This window comes from Ascaphus truei, chromosome 13, assembly GCF_040206685.1.
Source record: "Ascaphus truei isolate aAscTru1 chromosome 13, aAscTru1.hap1, whole genome shotgun sequence".
In the NCBI taxonomy this organism is placed as follows: Eukaryota; Metazoa; Chordata; class Amphibia; order Anura; family Ascaphidae; genus Ascaphus; species Ascaphus truei.
The window spans coordinates 25586639-25609975 of record NC_134495.1 but is presented as its reverse complement, the minus strand read 5'-3'; the positions used below and the strand labels follow the sequence as shown (position 1 = coordinate 25609975).

Genomic DNA, 23337 nt, shown 5'->3' with positions numbered 1-23337 from the left:
TGTAACACCCCTTTTTGAACCCTGCTTTCTCTAGCAGTGCACCAATTGTATCTAGTGACTGCCTGGTCACATGATCTTCCCCACAGAACTCTGCATCTTTGGTCCTCTTCTGCTGCACTGTCAGACATTTAGTGAACCCCTGGGTCGAATTTTCGCCGATCGATCACCAGCTTAGTTAATTACTTATCATTGTGTGGAACAACAGTCAGAGGAGCTTGATATGCCTTGCTCTGTGCTGACCCGTGTGCCCCCTATACTCATAATGGGGTTGAAGGTCAAGCCATGACGAGTCTCACACACTTTGCCTGTCTTTGTTTCACTGTCTCACGCAGCTTGAGGAAAATCTCACTCTGCCAGGAAACCCTAAAACAGAATCCCAACCCTGCCCCACTTATCATAACACTGACCCTGCTTGTCATAACTCAACCCATGTATGACATAACTCCACCCCAATGCCATTACCCTACCCCACCTTGGCATAAACCTCCCCCTCAACATCATTATGCCACTCCCCAATGCCATTAACCTCGCCAACGGCTGATGCTTGATCCCCTGCTCCAGAGGCGAAGGAAGGGTTTCACGCAATTTTACACTTGTGGGAGGCCCTTTCTCACGCTATAGAGTGGGGGAAGAAAACAAGGGGAGCGCAGATCAACAGATGAATGCAGATATCATTAAAATAAATAAAATAAAATGGCAGAATGGTTAACAGTGTAGCCAAACTTACCTAACACCTCAGTCATGCACAAGGGTTAAAAAATGAACCGCAGTCAAGGCACTTACTGTGATGTAGTCTACACAGGGGTGGATGGTGAAAGCATACAGTATATAGTAAAATTACTCACACAGCCCTGTGTGAGTATGGAGTCTTCAAGGGTTTCTTTTCTTACTCCTTCTGCCTGGCCGGGCCTCTGCTTGTTCTTTAGTCTGGCTCTTCCTCATATAGAGTTGCAGGATAGTCCCCCAGAGAAATAGTAGAATGAAGAGAGGGAGGATGTTGAAAGTAAACCTAGTAGTATTTATTAAAACAATAGTAATAATACACACTTACATATCTAAAACATCCCGGTGGGTGTCGAAAAATCCGTGTAGGTGGTTGACATCACAAGGGGGAAGAAATTAAAATTGTGGCGGGCCGAACAAATCTCAAGAAGAACGGACCATCGATTTGGACATGGATGAGACTCAACTGGATCAAAAGGCCAAAATGACGACCAAAAGTAAGATGGGAGAATGAAATCAGAACATTTATTGGAGTAAAAAAAGAGACTTGAAACCGCAGTATCCTTCATCCAAGGGTGGACCGACAAGGTATGATGATGATGATGATGATATATATGTTATTATTTTTTGCCATAAAAATTGATGGAGTCTCACTTGATAGCTTAGTGTGTACGAGAAGTGTTCCATCACTGACAAACACTCTGTTTTACAGTCACATTAGCTGCCGTTAACATTCTCTTAACACTGATGTGCTACATGTGATGTGCTGATGTGCTACATCTGAGAACAGCTCTTGTTTGTCAGGGGCACTGGTCACATGGAAGCTGCACAATGATGTGAACAAATGTCATGTTGACAATATAGTTCTTCTGAGATTCTTTTTTTTATGTTTTTTTATCAGAAGTTGATATTACATTACAATGTGCTGTCTAACGTCAGATCAATAGCGTCATAATGATCCAGGCCAGACTGTCCGCGGAAAGACTAACTAGACTGAAGGAGCGGCTCAGTGTGTAAAGACACTGGCTCTGAAAACAACAAGGGGAGCCTGCTTCAATTCCCGGTGTCAGCTCCTTGTGACCTTGGGCAAGTCACTTTATCTCCCTGTGCCTCAGGCACAAAAAACACAGATTATAAGCTTATCCAGGGCAGGGACTGTGTTTGTAACAATCCTATGTGCTGTGTATTGCGCACTATACTGTAATTGTGCCGCGGTTTGAGTCACATTAGGCGAAAACCGCCATTTGTAATGACATTTTGTTTTTTAATATCACTATATGCTACCAGACAAGCTGAGGGAATACAAAACAAGGACTGGATCATTATCACACTGACCTGGGGTTAGTTGGATAGTACTGTATATCTGTGCATTGATACTGCCTAAAATGCAAGTTGATCCATAAGGGGAAAAATATGTGCATACTTCCTTCAAATAGGGTAAAAGACACTGTTTGAAATGTCCCTGTAAATATCTACTTAAGCTGTTTGTGCCTGGTTTCCCTGACGAAGCACCGCTGTTGTGTGAAACGCGTAGGGAATTCTGGGTAGCAGAGACTGTCACTTCTGGCTCATCGCTAGTCCTTTTGGAGTTTCTGCTCTTCCATCATTTGGACGTCCACTTGCTGCACACAGGCCGCCGCCAGCTAGCCTTTGGTCTGTGGGACGCCTTCCATTTGTGGACTGTGTCCAGAGTCAGCCAGACTACATTTCTGGGTCATGTGATCACTCCAGGAGTCACATGACACAACCAGGCCCCCGGACGCCAGAAACCGAAGTGAAGGGGGCTCTCTTGGAGCGGTCAGAGGTCATTAGTCCACTGTAAAGGTTAATGGTTTTTGAAAGCAGTTTCTTACGTTTGACTCGTGATCCAAAGGAGCTATAACATAACTAACTAAATAAACACAGCTTTCAAAGTTTACTTGAATACATTGTAAACAATTAGATTGTAAGCACTTTGAGGCAGGGAATCCTTTTCCTATTGTTACTCTCATGTCTGAAGCACTTATTCTCACTATATGTTATATTATTTTGTCACGTGTTTTACTACCTGCATGGCGCTATATAAATAAAAATATACATACATACAATTGACATCCAGTTGAAAGATCCTTAGAAAGGTAATATAAAACGGTGTATCTGTCACCACTTATATGTGTGTATAATATGAATTGATTGGTTTTATAGATATAGTAAAGGCATATAAAATCCCAGTAATATACATCATTGGGAAGCCCTACTATACAGGCAGTCCTCGCTATCCAACGTTTCACTTTACAATGAATGGCACATCCAACGCAACCCTATGGGCCATTTTTCGACGCCGGGTTGTGTTATCCGACGCTCACCGCCATTGATTAACATGGGACTCACTTTACAACGGTTTCACTATCCAGCGCTACTTCCAGAACGGGTTCCGTTGGATAACCGAGGACCGCCTGTATTGTGAAAACGTAATATTGTAGTTATTAAACATGGCCTCTGTTCATTTTATAACACCCTTGTTGCGTCATCAAGGTTAAATGTAGCAGGCTGACACCTTTTTTTTAAAAAATGCAAAGTATACGTATTTATAATATATCTTTTTTTAGACTTTAACATACCTCGAATCTGCAAGTAATTTGGTGTTTAGTTATTTGTTCGTGAAGTAATTATGAATGCTTCATTAGTGAACAGAGAAATATAATTAGCTGATAGTGCATAATTAAGGGGAAACGGGTACGGAAAGGAACTCTTGCGTCAGCCTAATAGTACTGGCTACAGCGACGGCACACAGCACCGTAGCAAGCACATGCACGGTGCCCATAGTGGACGCGACCGTGACGGCGCTGCAGAGCGACGGAGCAGTCACGATCACCAGTAGTCAAAGGATTTTTACTTTTTCAGCCACACAGGTCGACTTTCGTCCTTGCTGCAGCTTCGTCAGGGCGCAGCCTAGAGACTGGTGAAACGCGTAGGGGGATTAAGGAGAGACACTTGAAACCTTGTGAGGACCCGTAGTCCACCTGTGTAGCTGTGTGCGATCAGAGGTGTCAGAAGCCACAGCAAGGACGAAAGTTCCTCACATCTAACAGCATCACCGGAGAGATCGGTGTCTGAAACAGCACACACAGCCGGGGGAGCCGACGGGTGAAGCTGAGAACCGGAGGAGCAACATCATCCCCGTACCGGACAAGTGCGAGGAATACAGCAGCCGAGATCGGAGTGCCGAGGGGAATGGAAATCTCCCTGGCCAGGTCTACTTGGAAAACAATGGAAAGAATTGCTGTGCAAGGTTGCGGAGAAAGATTAACAGGCATCAGTGCAGCACCGGGTATATGCGAGGACCGGGAGCTATCTCTCTCTCTCCCCCTCTCTCCCCCTCTCTCCCCCTCTCTCCCCCTCTCTCCCCCTCTCTCCCCCTCTCTCCCCCTCTCTCCCCCTCTCTCCCCCTCTCTCCCCCTCTCTCCCCCTCTCTCCCCCTCTCCCTCTCTCTCCCCCTCTCTCCCCCTCTCTCCCCCTCTCCCTCTCTCCCCCTCTCCCTCTCTCCCCCTCTCTCTCTCTCCCCCTCTCTCTCTCCCCCTCTCCCTCTCTCCCCCTCTCTCTCTCTCCCCCTCTCTCTCTCTCCCCCTCTCTCTCTCTCCCCCTCTCTCTCTCTCCCCCTCTCTCTCTCTCCCCCTCTCTCTCTCCCCCTCTCTCTCTCTCCCCCTCTCTCTCTCTCCCCCTCTCTCTCTCTCCCCCTCTCTCTCTCTCCCCCTCTCTCTCTCTCTCTCTCACATTTGTGTACATTTGATTGCTTTGTTTGTTGGTTGTGTAAGTTTTATGTGTTACATTTTTTTAAAGGTTTTTTGTTCAAGCTTGAACAGGGTTTTGGGTATACTGGACCAAGGTTCGGTTTTTGTCGGTAGTGTTTCTTGTATAATTGTGTATAATTTTTATATTAAAACATTTTTATGATTCAAACTGCATATTTTTAAAAATTTTAGGAACCTCGGTACCACTTACAATACAACTAAAACGTAAGGTTTTACTATTACCTAGGTTTCATGCGCTAGGGTGTCTTTCTATCTAAGCTACTGGGCCCAGCCCCATAGAGAGCTGTATCCTGTTCGCGCCGCCTATGCAGTAACGTGCGCAGCCACTGGGGACTCAGCCTTAGACTTAGGTACGCTACATATCAGACTCTCGTACATATATCGTCAGTACACATTTACCAGTCACGAATGCTGATCTAACGGGCTGTTTGTTAGGTTGTTATTTACAGTAGCTCCTGACAATACTGTATATGAATGAGTCTGATATGGACCTAGCACTGTGTAGGTCCTCTCTTGACCAGTTTCTCACTCATACAGATACAAACATACTGTATTAAGAATCCCATACGGATCTTACACTCCGCATTTTATGGTTTATGTTTTTTAATAAACTTAAGAGGCACTTTTTTTAATACACATCTACCCCAGCTTGCACGTGCCACACCCAGCATTAGGCCGCGGCCATAGTGCAGCAGACACAACAGTAGTACTCCAATGCGCATGCATGTAGTGAGCGCGCGCTAGCGCGTGCATGTGAGAGACAGCGCGACCAAAAGCAGAGGAGACAAACATGTTTGTATTTGCTGCGCGACGGCCCGGTCGTGTGCGCGGTCCAGCCAATGAGGACAAACCGTTCACGTGACATCGCGGCCACACCCCCGGCACGCCCTCACCACGCCCCCCCATCGAGCAAACCTGCAGGCCACGGATCTCGGCAAGCACAGGCGTGCGTGACATTACGCGCTCGGTCACGCGCCTGTCCTATGTCCAAAGCCTTTCTTTTCAGGAAGTAACTTTGAATTTACCACTCTAGTCATACAAAGTATCTCATTACTGCCACACTAGTGGAGACAGCAGTAGGGATGGTCTCCTATCACATAGTGACAGTGAGGAAGATTGCTATTCATGTATATACAACGTGTTATTTCCAACTTTTAGCAATCTAGCCCTGGGTCTATTAACATTACAGACCACCAACTGGTTCACCTCAAAGCAGCCGTCCAAGCTGCTGCTTTGTATTTTTTATATTATGACGGAGCGACGTCGCGAAAACTGGTAGCCGGCAAAATTTGATTTTTCAAGGGCTGTCGCCTCATGTGACGGCCCTTGAACCAATCAAATGGCCGGAAACCCGCGCCGCCGCCGCCCGGCGAAATATAACTTTCGCCGGTGGCGACGGGTGACGTCACCCGTCGTGTCGCCGTCGCCATCGACGGCACTATAGGCGCGGCCTTACAGATGTAGCAAGAGTTAACATCTACCTGGTATGACTGGTTTGATTTCTATCTAACAACTGAAGGAACTTTAATCAAATTAACATCTACCTGGCATGAGCTGAATAGGCCGACCCCTCCCTTAATTGTTAGTCAATTGAATGTGTTTAACTATATAAGGCAGGCTCTTTTGGCTGTGAGCCATATGGCTGTGCAACATTTTAAAGTGTAACATTGAAAGTGTCTGGAGTTCATTTTGGAGTTGAAATTGGAGGAAAATCTGGACTCTGCACAACAACAACTCTGCATCTGTGAGAACTTGATTTTCTAAATACTGATTGTTTGTACTCTTCCTATCCTCGAATACCTGGACTGTCTCCTCCTGCATCTCACTATGCCCTTCCTATTGCTTTTTTTGCTTACTGTTTCCTCACTATTTTGTGAACGTCTCTGTTCTCTCCAACTTCCCCACTCCCCACTGCACCATTATTTATACACCTATCTCCCAACAACTTCTTTACCCCTCAATAAAAAGCACCCACACAAATCCTCTATTCACACCCTCTATCTACTCCTTCCTGCTGCTGGGGATCTACCCTAAGCATGAACCAAGACACACCTGATATCACCCATGCAGCCTGCCATCTTCTTCCTTCTGATTTAATACTGACTAACCTTAAAACTCACCCCACAAGTTAAGCATCCCAACAGCCTGCACTCATGGTTACTGTCCCACACTCAGCCACTCCTACCACCCATTGTGGCCAAGCACTGCCATACACAGCACTTATTCCCTCACCTGCTGTCTCTGTAAGTCTCCCACCATACCTCTTAGATTGTAAGCTCTTCAGGCAGGGATTTCCTTTCCTATTGTCTGATTTTGCTGCACTTATTGTATCATTTTAATTCCCTATACTGTATTCTTTGTGAAGCGCTGAGTACACTTTTGGCGCTATATAAATAAAGACATACAATACAATACAATACAAATGTAGCCAGAGTTTCTGTCTTCGGTGCAGCTGCTACGCACCGTCAAGGGAACGCGATGGTCGTGGCATTGAAGGATTAATGTTGTGCTGGGCCCCATTCAGAAGCATGGGCCCCCAGCAGCTCCATCGCAGCAGACACTGTCCCCGGTGCCGCAGGCTTTTGCTTGTTCGTCCACGGTGGAGAGGACAGGGAGTCTTGCTACATCTGTACCTCACTGATTTCACCAGTCGGTGTATGGGTGTTTCGGCTCCTGGGTTCTTCCAAGGAGATGGAGTGGTTCAGTGAGTAAAGACACTCACAATAACAATAACACTGGGTTTGATTAAAGGGAGCCTGGTTCAATTCCCAGTTTTAGCTCCTTGAGACCTTGGGCAAGTCAGTTTATCTAAGGCACCAAAAACATAGATTGTAAGATCATCTGGGCAGGGACTGTCTGTAACATTCCTGTAATTGTCCTTCCAGTATCTCCTCCCCTCTTGTGTGCCTAATTATTTTCAATTACGAATATTGTGATGTACTTTAATTTTTTTCTGAAAATCACAAAACAAACCATAATAAACATTTTTAAAATATATACTTTTATGGTTTTTCTTGACGCGCAGAAATGAATGGTGCTTGGCATACAGATGTTAATGGTTTGTAGTTAAAAAAAAAAAAGAATGTTTCGGTGCTCCAAAAAAAAGGGAAATTACATTTGCGTTGTATAGGTTTAACAAAATGTATTATTTTCCCAGTATGGCTATTATAAATAATATGACATTTATATTTCTAACACTAGTTATAAATTAGAAATATAAAGAATTCTGTTTTGATTTAAATTGTATCACTCAGGTACTGTATTCAACGTGTCAAAAATAATTTCCAACAATAAATTAGGCGCCATATGTATGGATGGTGTCTTCCTACACAGGACATGCCCAGTTTATGAAGGTTCGTGTTACATTTTCGCACTTTTTGCAAATAAAATCTTAGTTCTCGGGCCCCATAGTGTTTACTGAACTCCGAAGTTTACAAACGTAAAATTCTATAGGGTCCAAAATATCATGTCAGGGTTTTCTGTTCCACATGTGTAGCCCGCTTCTTACAATGTAAAGTGCTTGGTTCAGCTGCTGTAAATAGGAGCTGTTTCCAGATGACCGAATCTATTGGAATATGTGATGACTATGGGCTTCCTGAGCAGACACTGATGAGCCATGAGTTCTATTGTTCTCCAGTATTCCGGGCCTGCCCTTGCCAGAGTATATATTCTGGGTCTCACTGAACCTCCAGCAACAAGCCTGGTAGCACCAGCTAGAAACAGCTCCTCAGGTAAGAGCGGAAGTGGCAAACACATGGCCAAGTCTTGGGGTGGGGTGGGGTGGAAGGGAGAAGTGACTCAATGTAGACATACTCATAGTTCCATAAGGTCAAAGTGCTCCTTTCTGGTATGACGTAGAAGATGACAAGAGGTAGAGTAAGTCTTTCTTCTAATGGTTCTCAAATGATTACCTAGTCATTGTATATAATGTCTTGCACACGCGTTAATAGTCAAGTGTGGTTAAAGCAAATCATTTCAAATATGGGAGGCAGAACCTCTTGGCTATTTATATTGTAGCTATATCTTCTTATATATTTGGTACAGTAGCAGTCAAATTTTACATGCTGATTTTTTCTAAAACAACATGGTCTATGAACTAATTGCTTTAAATACATATTCATGGTAGGTGCTTATGTTTTAGTTAGAGTATTACATTGGATATTGATGACTACACTGCCAGAGAAGCCTACAAAGCATTGCTTTGCAAAGGGTTTAATTGTGTATACTATGTATTTCTGCATGTCCATTAACTCTATTATTTTGTTTAGATTTTAGAATTTAGATACACAAAATGTCTCAGACAGCCAAAGCTGCTGCTGCTGCTGCTGCCAGTCAGGGCACTGATACTAAAGAGAAGGGTACCCCAATCCCAGTTCCTGTTCCTGCTACCAAGCCCAGCAAAACTGGAGAACCCACTGTGGGATCCTTTAGGGTGAGTACCTTATTAATATTTGACGTACATCTTCCACTGTACTAATGGTCACATCTTCAGAGTAGGGAGTATTCATTTCCTGGCCCCAGCTGCATAGCCTCCCACTTTCAGCACAGTGAACTGTAGAGGGAATGTTATGCTGAACAATTACATCTGACATGATTTCCAATGGTTTTTATAATGATTCTAATTGAATCCTTTGTAAAATCCACATTTAATTAGATGTTCCAACTTTCTGAACACTTATGGTATGTGGTCTCTTATGATATTGTATATGAAATGTCCATCTGAGATTAAATTAGTTGAGACAGAATGACTATATTTAATTGAGAGCTATACAAGATTCTGTTACAGTATAATGTTTCCAATATATATGTGACTTGTGCCGCACCCATTATGGTACCGCTGTTTACTGAAAAATATAATGATGTATCACAGACTCAATTATAATAATTGCACAATATACAGTAAGATAACACATAGCTACACAGGTACATAGCAGATGAGGTTGAAAAAAAGACTTAAATCCATCTAGTTCGACCTATGTTAAATTTAGACGACTGATACTTATCCTACCCCATGATGTCTCATAAGGGAAAAATAAATTCCTTCCTGACACCAATATTGGACATCAGATGTATCCCTGAATCAACATCCTTCCCATTTTTACTTATTTGGTATATCCCCGTATACCTTTCCTTTCTAAAAACATGTCCAACCTTTTTTTTTAACATATCTATTGTATCTGCCATCACAGTCTCCATGGGTGATGAATTCCACATTTTAACTGCCCAGATTTCCCCTAGAATGTGACAGTGAAGTTTGCACTAGATATCACAATACATCTCATGCCACACATTCTCCTGGAATTTAATGGTTAAGTTTGTACAGTAAGTCCCAATACATTAAAATGCATCACCAAGTCCTACAGGATTGAAAGCGAATTCACGTCTGATTTGTTCTATTGCCAATAAGGAACGTAGAAATGTCGAAAAACAGTGCGCCACCGAGATGGACTTGAGTGAAAAATTCATATGTATTTACCAATGGTAAAAACGGAAGTGCAGGCGATCCTACGCGTTTCACGCTGCAAGCGCTTTCTCAAGGAGTTGGTTGCTTTAAGCATTTTTTTATATTGCCAATAATGGTACAGGTAACACAGCAGTGTAGATGTAGGGAGCATTATTATACAGTAACTTACATAACCTGGCTAAGATCTGGAGGATTCCAGTCCGGTAAAAAAAAAAGAAAAGATGGTTATTTAGGGTGAATTGCTTCTGTAAGACACTGCAGTCTGGGCAACCTTTCTTGCCATGTACGTGCATCCTGAGACTAGAGAGTCTTAAACTTTACACAACAAAAGGATCCGATTTTTAAATTGTGAGTATGTTGCAAACATAATTGGCAGAACAATACGTTGCAGAGATGTAGTGAGTCAGAGAGGTCTATGCTTAGAGCAAATCACAATTAATTAGTCTTTATATAAACGTCCTCTCTGCTAGAATGCACTGAAAACCTTTGCAATGTAACGCACTTGAAGCTTCTCCATCCGTGAGTGTTTGCAAAGTGCAGTTACATTCAGGATCGTGAAGAACTAACAGCAGTAATAGTTTTAGGGCCTTATTCTATATTATCTGAAGTAGCTTCTAGGGCCTGTTTCTGCAGAAAATCCTCAGTTAAGTCAATGAAGAATTTTAGCCCCAAAATGGCCTTGGTTGTTTTAAAAAAAATATCAGTCAAGTGTTTTTCCTTCAATTAATGTTTCTTTCTTTTCCGTTTCAAATGTGTCTCTGAATGAAGAAGTTATTGTTCCTCTTGCTTATTTCACCTCAGTAATAACATAATCGTTACAGATTATGAAAGGGAAGAGATGCAGACCGTTAAAAACCTCTCCCAAAATTCAGGTTTTATATATATATATATATCTATATATATATATATATATATATATAGATATATATATATATATATATAGATATATATATCTATGTGTGTATGTCTTAGACAGGTCTGCAACCAGGCCTTTCAACCATTATCTCCCAGCATACAGTGCTTCCACTGCAAGGGATTCTGGGAAATGACATGCAAATGAGCACACAGTGTCACCTTTTGCTTCATATATATATATATATATATATATATATATATATATATATATATACATATATATATATATATATATATATATATACATATATATAGTATATATACAGGTGGTCCTCAGTATCTGATGGTCTGCTTTCCGCTGGACACATTATCCGACGTCGGAACTGCTTATCCGACGCTCACCGCCGTGGAGTAACATGGACCCGCTATCCGATGGTCCGTTATCCGACGGCGGTTTGCGGGACGAATTCCGGCGGATAAGCGAGGACCAACTGTATATGTAAAATGTAATAGTAGAGAAAAGGCTGGCACTCGTAGGATTTTGCTAAAAGAAATAATGTATTGTTTTTCTTAGCAGCAATCCTTCAAGCATTGTTAACAAATACACATCACTATTATGAGGAAATATAAATATATATAAATATAAATTACATATAAATTTATATATATATATATATAAAATTCTCTCATAAAACCCCATGGACCTTTTACACAAACCCAGATCCCAGAACTAAATAAAGAAGTCTAAGACGGTAATTCCATATGGTCCGAAGTTACCATTCGGGCTGTTTTCATCTGAAAAGCCCCATCGATGTCAACGGGGCTTTTGAGTCAAAAAAAAAAAAAAGGCCTGAACGGCTGCTTCAGAAAATATCGAATGATCCCTTAAGCCTAACAGGACGAATTTGTTTCACTCACTACAGATCGTGATCTTTGAGCAGGAAAACTTCCAGGGGCGGCACATGGAACTCCTGAACGAGTGCGCAAACCTCGGGGAGCGAGGCTTTGACCGAGTACGCAGTGTTATTGTCGACTCCGGACCGTAAGTGATCAAAGCCACACATGAGACTTTCTGTCTGCAATGTCCTCATTTGACGGTGTCTTCATTAAACAAGGTGTGTGACTTTTCTGAAGTCTAGGGTCTGTGCAGGTGCCCATTTCCAGCGTGCTGACACCTTGTACTCAAGTTTATAGAGCGGCCTTAGTTCAGAGCTAAATGAGCCTCACTTATGAGAAGAAAAACGGATAAGTATTTAACGAAATAATTTGCCATATTGGATGTAGCACTGGGGATTTTTGTCTTTTGTTATATACACGAGGTCACAATCCCAGTAGCACTCCTCTGGACACAAATATATATGGTGAGGTGGGTTGGGTTCTGAGCTTGCAGGGGCTGTGTGTGTTATTTCAGAGCTGACTGATGCATTAAACATTAATAAATATGAAGGTAGGACATTGTAGAAATGAGTCATCCCATGATACAGGACCACACATATGCAACTCCTCCCTTAACACCACTTAGTGGACCAGATTCAACAAGCGTCAGTATGGGTTAGCGCACCTAAGTGGAGTTAACTCTAATTCATGTCAATGGGAGTTAACGCTGGATCGGGTGTGCTAACCGGACCTGGTGGCTGATAAGTCTGGGCCATTGTATTATATCCCCACTCCACATATCACCATAACTCTGTGCCCAGGACATACTTGAAAACGAGAGGTAACTCTCAACGTATTACTCCCTGGTAAAACATTTTATAAATAAATATCCTTAACTAACGCATGTAGGACAACAGTGATGAATATCACGCTACTACATTTCCATTACCAGAGGGATATGTTGCACGTCTATCAATGCCCATACGGTGGCATAATGCCAGTGTGCCCACCAGATAACAGAAACGAAAAGAATACAAAGTTGTATGTTCGATTTCAATTTTACCTGCGAAAGGAATAATATGGTCCTTTTAAAAGGGCAACATTCATGATGAGATAATAATAACAATAATAATAATAATACCATGTTGTTTACCATCCTGGTATTGGTAAAAAAATAAAATAAATGAATTTAATGTTGAAAGGACTTTTGTAATGTGTTGTAGGTGCCCTGTAGCAGTGAAGGAGACATAGGTATATGGATAATGAAAAATAGAGCCGTTTTAATATGTCTCCCCTGTTTGCTTTCCTACTTGGGAGCTTCAGTTATTGCTTTTGTTTTGGCACATAAGCGAGTATAACTTGGAAAGCTCTTCGGTACTTTACAGAAACTTGATAGCTGAAAGCCAGGGGCTAATGTTCAACACGCAGAATAGTGCAAGTGACAGTGTGTTCTCTCTGCTGATTTATGGGCAGCAGTCTGTGGATTTGACATTGGGAAGAAGTGAATAATGCATTTAGGAAACGACACCACATCTTGCGACACAGGAATGAACACATAGGGGGTGTACATAACCAGTAACAGATATCAAAATGTACATAAAGTAAATATCATTTATTAATGTCATCTTAACAGCCCCTTGTTGTATATATTTACTGTAGAGGGAAAACAAGGTTAGGGCAGCAGATATATAAATAAACGGCTAACCACTTAATTGGATGGATGGGCAAAGGAATTAAGAATTCATCCTCATCTCAAACCAGAGTACAGAGACACTGAAGCATCATATCATGATTAAACTGCAGATATGAAGACTCTCTGACCATACAGATAAACATAGTTTCTAGCCTAGCTTCCTCCCTTCTACAGGGATTTCTCGAATAGTCTGTTATATTGTGGCAAAGCCTGAGTTGAGGGCAGAGCTAGAACCCCATCGAGAAATAACAATTTTGCCTGTTTTGACCTAGTTGCTGAAGCTGCAGTAAGAACTATATATGATTGACAGGTACACCTAACGAATGGCATATATTTAGTCTTGGGGAACGTCATCTCAGTCTTGTGGGCCTTTCAATCTTTGATATCGGTTTCATACAGAAACGATGCAGTGATTTTGACTGTGTTAATGCTGCTGCCTCTGAAACCGAGATAAGGTATGTTACAGAATTCTTCCAAACTGCCTCTGGATACCCAAAGCCTTTTAAAAACAACTGCCTATCCTACTTTATATTGACATCCCTATTATTTTAAGCAGGCATTGCAGACTATTCATGTGCAACGACTTAAACATATTGATCACTATCCATGTTGACTTCTGCGGTCATAGAGGAATTTAACTTCTGGCTTTCTTGGTGGTGCATGAATTTTTAATCCAGGCTTTGTGACCAACAGAGTCCATAGGGACATGGTTAGACAGTGCTGGGTTTTATATCTCTCTTGCTAGTAATGGTTTCCAGGTTGAATCTGCAATGAGTTCTATTGTGTGTAGAAGAAAAGTTGCAACGCTAGGACTTCCAGTTCGGGTTTCCTATCCGAACATGGAACACTGCTAACTCCTTATTAGTTATCACTATAGCAAAACATACATAAATGTCATTCAGAAAGGGAAAAGCATTTAAATGTGTATTTGGTAAAAGTGAGAAAAAGGTACATCTTACTTACAACTAACTTATTTAATAGGCTTCCTTAATAAGGCTCATGTACAATGATACATCCTACGAAAAAGTGCCCTAATGGCAGTAGCATGTTCAGTAGATTCATGGCCATAATTACTAAGCCGTATTCATCCATATAAGACACTTTATGGAAGGTGTGTTATGGAATAGCACTACTTAGTAAACATGGGGCTAAATGTAGATGACCAACAAGGTTCTAGTATTCGCAAATAGTCTTTTGAACTTGAATATCTCGGTAGTAACCCAACTCTCTGGGCTACTTTTCCGATCGCACCCGATAGAGCATCTTTTCAGATGATGAGTCTGTTTGTCAAATGTGTACATACAGGTAAATTGTTTATCTAGATGTTTTGTTATTTTGTTTTAAGCAGTTAATTCCTCCCCCCCTTTTGAAGGATTTTTTGGGGGGATGTATGGGACCCAGTGGTCCTTGGAGCTGAACCGCATTATTTTTAGCTCCTCCTGCTAGTCTGAGATACTTACCGCTGACGGTAACGCGTTGCAGTCCTCGCCAGGGAAAACGAAATGGGGGCTTTAATATCCGGCATCCCACGTGTCAATAGGAAGCCCCGACATCCTGCTATTGGCCTGTGTGACGCAGGGAATAAAATATCAGGAAATGCCTACGCTACCTTCACCGGTGGGTTAGCTGGGGAGCGAGGGGGACTGCCCCTTAAAGGAGAAATTAATGTGTTTTATTTCTTTATTTTTTTTACCTGGTTTTAAGCAGGAGTCTCGGAAGCTGAACCCCATTAATTTCAGCTCCGGGGACCCTCCGCTTCCCGAGATACTTACATCCAAAGTGTGTGCCGGTAACTCGGCAAACTTTAAAGCTCCCAACGTCATACAGGCCAATAGGAAGCCGAACCTAATGACGTCGCGGCTTCCCATTGGCCCGCAGGGCAAGGGAGCTTTGAAACTCCACCACAATGTGAACCCGGACCGCCGAGCATCTACTGGCACCCCCTGCGGAGGTAAGTATCTCCGGAAACAGGGAGTCCCCGGAGCTGAAATTAGTGAAGCGCCAGTAGAGCGTGAAACGCGTAGAGGAGGAGGAGGCTGTATTGCAGCCTGCTGTTCTATCTGTGTGTTGCCAATAAAGCTTTGATTTGAAACTTGGAACCTGACATCATTGGGCTGTGTGTTGTCGCTCCGGATCCACCCCTCTCTCTTCAGGTTCAATAGGAAGCATGAAGGAACAAACAAATCAGTTTTCAGTATCCATGGCTCTTAAATGTTCATTTATCTTCACGGCATTTATAATTTATACGGATACAACAGGAGGTATATACCCCAGTGAACAGAAATAAATGCCTTACATCACTTCTAGACGGCAAAATAGCTTTAATGCATTTTATGACTTGTGTTTAGGGAATGTACAAATGTTTGTATGTAACTAGGAAGATGACTTTATTAAAATGAAGGTTAAGGGGTCTGAAGGACATTTCAGGATAGGGAACGGGTTACTATGTCCTTCACGTGTTTACCGATTCGTGTATTCAATTTTTGTTGATTTCTCTAATATGAGTTCGTATTGGGTTAGCTATACCATAGGCATATCTGAGCATTGCCGTGAATGCCAAAGAGAAATATGTTTTTAACCCTTTTGAATCGGTACAACTGTTCGTATGAATGAAAATCTAAATAATGCAAACGTCTCTAATGCACTTTATTTAACTCGTCAGTGCCCGAGGGGACAGTGACGGGGTTATTTCTACGCCGCTATTACTACAACTTCTTTATGATGGTAAAAAAAATGTCTCCCCTGAGGTGTTCATTAGAACTTGCTCTGTGTATGCTGTGCCATCGTATGCGCAGGGGGTGCATCTCCGAATATCCATAAACCTGGCTGATTTTGCCAAAGTACGGACTTTTATCAGTGAGACTCCACTCAAGTCTATGGATGCTAAAAATCAGTGCGACTGACTCCAAGTCAGCGAGACTCACAGAAAGTCAGTTATATGTATATATATTTTTTTTATTATTATTATTATTATGGAATGCATACTTAATATTTTGGCTTTTCTGTGTGTCACCATGTTCCCGGTTTGTGCTGATCTTTCCTGTCATCGCTCTCTCTCTCTCTCTCTCTCTCCTCCTTTCACGTGATCCGTGGCCTCCCTGCTCCCCTCTTTTCAGCTGGGTTGCTTTTGAGCAGTCCAACTTCCGTGGCGAGATGTTTATCGTGGAGAAGGGCGAGTATCCTCGTTGGGATACCTGGTCTAGCAGCTATAGGAGCGACTGCTTCGTGTCCCTACGCCCCATCCGAATGGTAAGAGCCATGCGTGTTGTCTTTTACACTGATATTCGGATTAAGATGGAGTGTATCCCTTAGGTAGTCTTGCTTGGTTTACCCCATTCGTGGGTTATTCCATTTTTGTCCTCCTATCAAATGAGCTACTAGAACATGATAAAGAGAGATAAGAGCATTAAAATACACTGTCAACGTTGAGTTATAATGTTTACAAACTTTAGCCCCCCCCAAAATAATTGAAAATGCATCAACCATTTAGGTATAAGTTATACATTGACCTTCACAGTGTCCTTATAATGTACTCGGCACGTCAGAAGCCCTTATGAGGTATCAGGTAGGTCATGGGCACGTGCTCGTTTTCCAAGCGGTGATTCGGCTGACTACTCCAATGGAGTGGCCAGCCCTAACGAAACAGAAGTGGAGCTCACTCCAACCTCCGTTGCTGGCATTCGTTGGAAAATGAATGCAATGTACAGAGATTCTGATTATCACGCTCTCCGCTGTCCTTTACCCACTTCCAAACGGACCCTTATACATACATCATTCTAGTTACAGAAGTGAGAATGAAATTATTGCAGAGCTCCCGGGGGACCCATGCCAGATCTTTTCCCTGTGACCCATTAATACCCTCTGATAACCGACAGCAAAGTAGCATTGTATGGATAGGCAGATAAACATAACGTAATACAAAAGAAATATACAGTAGCAGTGGTTGGTAAATATGGACTAGTATTACGGACTTTCCGCCAAAGTCATCAATCTCCGTTGGACTTTAATGCATCCAATGGGCGTTAACTCCCATTGACTTAATTGGGAATTCACGTCTGTTCGGGTGCGTTAACCCATCATGGAGCTTGATGAATAAGACCCTTTTGGCTTTTAAAGGCGCAGTTCCACTTAACTCACGAAAATAAACCTACATTTTGTAAACAACTTAACAATGCAATTGGCTTCTTTAAACAAATGCAGTTGTCCTTAAAGGAAAAAAAACAAAACACTTTTGGGGGATTTTATCAAAGATTGATTTTGAAACACTTACAGTATAGGTGTCAATCACCAATACTTTAACCCTTGAAACTTGTCATTACTGTTGGCTTTATCTTGGACATAGTAGAGACCGCCCTTTAATTCAACAAGATCTACATGTACTCCGTACCGCTGTATACTGCACCATGTTCATTTTCAAAGGAGAAAAAGACAAATGACTTGTGAACTTGAATTTCTTCCCTTAAACACATTTTATGGCTCGATAATGTCATTTAAGGGAACTTTTGATGAACCTCTATTAAAGCAAAGGCTTACTGAAGGAACACCGGCTACATTTTACATTAAAGCCAAGTACGATAATCAACTCTTGAGTGACATTTTAAGTGAGATTCTGACATGGCCTTAAGCCCTTTAATGATTTTTGTTTCCCTGTCAATTTTTTTTTACTTGTTAAATCTTGACTTTGTCTTTTTGTGGGATCTGTTGAATTACAGCTTATGCAGCTCTCTCTGCTGCTATTATTAAGTTGCAGCAGACTACGATAAAGCAGAACGTTCTGGGATCAGTTCAATTTAGCATTAAAAAAGCACGCTTATCCTTGTAGTGTGCCTTTCTGTCTACTGTCTTTGCTGCCGTTTGTTGGCTGATGTCCCAGCCTCTCAATCCAGCTGCCCAACCACTGCTTCTAGGACACTGCGGCTATGTTCAGAATCAGAAATGCGTGAAAATCGCTGGTCCTTTCCCAAATTAGCGAAGGGCTAGTTAGTTTAGCTATGTTTTATTTATGCATATTCCACAGCATGGTACCACTGGGGTGACAGAAAATGACATAAAACATAGGATCAGGTTAACATATAACTGCCCCAAGCAGTTTACAATCTGCAAGGATTAGGTGGAGAGACACTGGGGTTATTGGAAGGGGAAAAGGTTGGTACTGTTGAAATCCCAGGACTGGTCACTTTGTGGTCCATGTGTTTAGACGCGCTGTGTTTAGAAACATGTGTTTAGACGCGCTGCTCAGTATTTTGGCGCAGAGCTGCGGCATATTGTATGTAGGAACAGGTTCTTACATAGGATGCAGGATTTTAGATGTACTCTACTTCAGATAGCGAGGATTTGTGGGGGACAAACAAAAGGAAACAGAATGGCACAGCGATGCATGATGAAATGCATTTTACTACAATGTGTGCATTGTGTAACTCCTCCCCACCTCCTCCTACTGACTCTCCCCAAGGTGCAAGCTGGGGCAGACGGGGCAAACTTGGAGCAAAATACTTTTGCAGGGTGAAAACGCCCCATCTTAGCGCTAACATTTTTTCATACATAGACTCATATGACCAGTAACTAGGCAGGTGACTTTTCATTTGGCAACAGAACACAGGTTTGAAGTGTGAGGAAGATGTTGCATAGTTTTCGTTAAAATTGAATGCTCGGTTAAAGTCTTATGGGATGAGCCAGGGAATTCCAGAGGTTGGGGATTGTACTGATAGTAATCATGTTTAATTCAATAAAGTGAATCAGTTGTAGGAGTATGTGAAATAATGGGACAGTCACAAAATTATTATTGCTAAACCCTTTACTGCCACTACCTTCCTACACCATTTATTTAAAAAAAACAAGCGTAACCCAAGACTATAAATGTGAAACCTCCCTAAATACAGGCTTCCTACTGACAGTGCCTCTTTTTCTCTTCATGTGGCAATACAAAGGACAGTAAAAGAGAGAATATACAGGGTTAAAATGTTGATATTCAAGTTGTATGCCATAGGGCCATAATGCAACACTTGCCATTAAAAAAAGTGTTATACAAAGCTGATGTCTGTAATGTTCAATTACATGCCTTAATTGAAAAGGAAAATCTCACTGAAGTGAATGTTTACGTGTTGGCGTCTTCAATTAATTCCTCTAAATAAACTACTATTGTTTTGACACCTGCAGGATAGCCAGGAACATAAAATCGCCCTGTTTGAATCCGCCGACTTCAAGGGCAACAAGATGGAAATCATTGAGGATGACGTGCCCAGCCTGTGGGCCTATGGATTCTGTGACCGCGTGGGAAGCGTAAAGGTCCCCAGTGGAACGTAAGTCATTCTTCTTTCCATTTCCTGTGGAATACAGATAATTTGATTGGTTCTGGCGAATGGTGGATATTTACTCAATAGTACTGAGTATTTGAACTATTGAATACTACAGGTAGTCCTCGCTATCCAACAATTCACTTTTCAACGAATGGCATATCCAACGCTTTACAATGCAACCCTATGGGCCGTTTTTTGACGCCGGAATGCGTTATCTGACGCTCACCGCAACTGATTAACATGGGACTCACTTTACAATGGTTTCACTATCCAACGCTACTTCCAGAACGGAAGTAGATAGTGGATAACTGAGGACTGCCTGTACTGTGTATGGGCTCAGAGGGACTCATGAAACAGGGAATGTTGCAGTCATCATACCCACCAACATGATCTTTCACATTAGATTTCCCAAGTCTTTTCTGCAGCTCAGCTATAGCCAAACCAAAATGGGATAGTGGGTACACACCTGTACTATGAATGTGTAGCCTTTCTACCTGCAGAAGAGACTTATGATACATACAGTACAGTAACATAATAATAATAACTTTATTTCATATAGTGCATTTTCTCCCAACGGGACTCAAAGCACTTCATAATTAAAGATGAGTTTACAAAGTATGATTTTTGGTGCCCGAGGCACAGGGAGATAAAGTGACTTGCCCAAGCGCACAAGGAGCCGACACTGTGAATTGAACAAGGTTCCCCTCATTCAAACTCAGTGTCATTATCTACAGTCAGTGTCCGCCATCTATCAAGGTTTGTCCTATGGGTCTATGAACAAATGTCCCAAGCTCTATTGCATCACTCTTCAGATATACTGTCTAACAACGACTAGAAATCGAAGCAAAATAATAAATGAAAGCTTCAGCTTAATTAGGATCTACAATTTCACAGGGAGTACAGATAGCTGAATGTTCTTTCAGAAACAGTGAGTCCTATTTCACACAAAGACCATGAACACAATGTTACATTGCTCAATGTTAAAAATTTGACATCTCAATGCATCTAATACATATTGTCCCTCTTCTCTGCAGTTGGGTTGGATACCAGTACCCAGGATACAGAGGCTATCAGTATCTGTTTGAGAACTGTGATTACAGGCACTGGAATGAATGGAGCGCCTTCCAGCCCCAGATCCAGTCTATCCGTCGTATCAGGGACATGCAATGGCACCAGAAGGGGTGCTTCCTTATCCCTACTACTGCAGCAACCAAGTAACCCAATATCAGATGCCCCTAAGTTGACAGAGACCCATCAGGACAGGAACCCATGTTCCCAATTGAGCTCTCCACATTTTTTAACCTGCTCTGTCAACTCCATCGTTGTATATTGCACATTTACTGGACGTACTTTACTTTATGATGCAAATAAATAAAATTTCAGAAGTATAGAGCTGTGTCTGGGTGTATTCGCTTTAACTGGGATAGTGTATTGCATCTCACCTAGTACAGAAAAGCCAATTCAATAGCATATTGAATAACATATAGACGATTAGGGCGGGGGTCATTTATCAAAGTCCTGCAATACTGGGGCAAAACCGGTGGAAATACAAAGTTAGTTTGTAAACAATATAAACTGACAAATTTGAGGGCTTCCCTCCCTCCTCCTGCTTTTCTGTGAGGTCCCTTTGTGTTGAGCAGGACGTTGCTGAAATAAATGGGGAGATGATTGCGTCCAATGTAAGAGTTTTAAAATGTGATACAAATTGTTATCCAGAAAAATATGCTCCTTTACAGACCTGGCGGATTTTTTTCAAGCAAATACAAGATAGAAAGTTGACACACGGAGACATAGAGTTTGAAGCAACTCAACTGAAATAGCTGTCTGTGAGTAGGTTTACTTGCTATGCACTTCTTTAATCCAGGCCGTGCTGAAAAGATGTGTAATCCGGCAGGCATAAGGTTATAGTGATCCATGTAATAATGGACAAGATGCATTGTAAGGAACCCCAACCCTCTCTAATAGCGCATCTGAGATTAGATGCATTGTAAGGAACGTGAACCCTCTCTAATCGCGCGTCTGAGATCAGATGCATTGTAAGGAACGTGAACCCTCTCCAATAGCGCGTCTCAGATCAGATGCATTGGAAGGAATCCCAACCCTCTATAATAGCGCGTCTGAGCTCAGATGCATTGTAAATTCTTCTGTATTTGGTACAATTATCAAATTAACTGAAAATTACAGGGAACCCTTCAGGGTTGTCAGGACAACCGAAGGGTTCCTAGGAACCCCTGTTGAGAAACACTGTTCTATAAAGCAGATTTAGGAGGAAATTTGGGTTGATGCTGAGAAGAATTTTTAACAAAACAGCACTATTTTTGGCTCTGAGACCCTGTAGTTTCCAAGATACTTAGTGGTAAAAGTAGCACATTTCTGTACCCTCCAGGGGAAACAAAATGGCAGGTTAAATCTTAGGTCTCATATGGGCCATTGGAAGGCTGCAATGTCATCCATCGTGGCTTCCTATTGGCCCATGAGACGCGGGAGGATTTAAATACCAGGAAGTACCGGCGCTTTTTGAAAAGGCTAGTAGTGACTGGCTCCAGGGCACCCCTGAAGCTGCGTTTATTTAAGCTCCCATGGTAAAAAAGGGGGGCAAATAGTCTGCTGCTTTAAAAGTCAAAAAACTTATCAGCAAGACTCACCCCATTGAAGTCTATGAGCCACCTCGATGATAAAAATCAGTGAGACTGCCACTGAGGCTGCGGCCAGGCAAGGAGCGTGTCTGCAGGCGTTCATGCGCGGTGACGTCACGCTCCCTGCACGGCCGGGAGATTTGTGGTAGGCTAGGTGCGCAGTGGGGGAAGCGATTCGGGGGGCATGGCCATGACGTCACAGAGCTGGTTCGCCCTCATTGGCCGAACCGCTCACGTGACGTGCGAGCAAGAGAAAAACTCAATTTTGCTTGTTTTGGCAAGCAGCTTATTGGCGAGCATACGCAGGCGCTCGCTCACACTGGCCACACACATGGCTGCAATGTGTTTCATCGCGGCCAGCGCAGCGCCACCCTGGCTGCAGCCTGAGTCAGCGCGACTCACAGAAGACGAGTTGACATGTCAGGTATGAAGCCTGTCTTCATTTTGTGACATCGGTCCTGTCACTGGACCCTAAATCAAGTGTGACGGGGTAATGAACGCCCCGTTTACAGCATGTGCCCTCGTGCTTCAAAAAGCTGAGTGCCAGACCCCAGGACGTAGTGGCTGCATCACGGGACAGTCAAAGGGTTATAATGGAGATTAGTTGTAGGCTGCAGCACATTATAGGGAAGCAGCATAAGGCCGAGCTCATACACTCGCTTGCTTGGGAGAGTGCAAGCTCTTGCTGCAGTAGCACACGCGATCTGTGCGCATAGTGTAGGAGGCTATTGGCGGCTTGGCCATGACATCACAGAGCTGGTTCGCCGTGATTGGCCGAACCACTCAGATGACTCGGCTGCCTCTTGAAAAGACAAATTTCTTGTCTTTTCAAAACGCGGTCGCTCCGTTGTGCGCACGCATGCACTAGGAGCATCCTCAAGGCATCCTGCACTTTGTGCTTGGCGCGTCCGTGCCAACGCACACAGTACGGTGCTTGGGAGAGAGGCACCCAGACACACACACACACAGAGACACATGCACATACACACAAACAGAGATGCAC

At 42.6% G+C, this 23337-nt stretch overlaps 1 protein-coding gene across 1 annotated transcript; it reads left to right on the top strand.

The window, feature by feature from the left end:
• Positions 1-8144: 8144 nt before the first annotated feature.
• CRYBB1 (crystallin beta B1) lies at positions 8145-21088 on the top strand. The gene is made up of 6 exons (XM_075568978.1): positions 8145-8245; positions 8783-8946; positions 11757-11875; positions 16519-16651; positions 19559-19701; positions 20733-21088. The coding sequence occupies exons 2-6, from the start codon at positions 8806-8808 to the stop codon at positions 20914-20916; spliced, it is 720 nt and encodes a 239-aa protein (XP_075425093.1). The 5' UTR covers positions 8145-8245; positions 8783-8805; the 3' UTR covers positions 20917-21088.
• The last annotated feature ends 2249 nt before the right edge of the window (positions 21089-23337 follow it).

Excerpts from the sequence above, each read along its gene's own strand:
- CRYBB1 (XM_075568978.1), top strand. The coding sequence starts at position 8,806 with ATGTCTCAGACAGCCAAAGCTGCTGCTGCTGCTGCTGCCAGTCAGGGC. Across the intron at positions 8,947-11,756 it reads CCACTGTGGGATCCTTTAGG|ATCGTGATCTTTGAGCAGGA; the intron begins GTGAGTACCTTA and ends CACTCACTACAG. Across the intron at positions 11,876-16,518 it reads GTTATTGTCGACTCCGGACC|CTGGGTTGCTTTTGAGCAGT; the intron begins GTAAGTGATCAA and ends CCCTCTTTTCAG.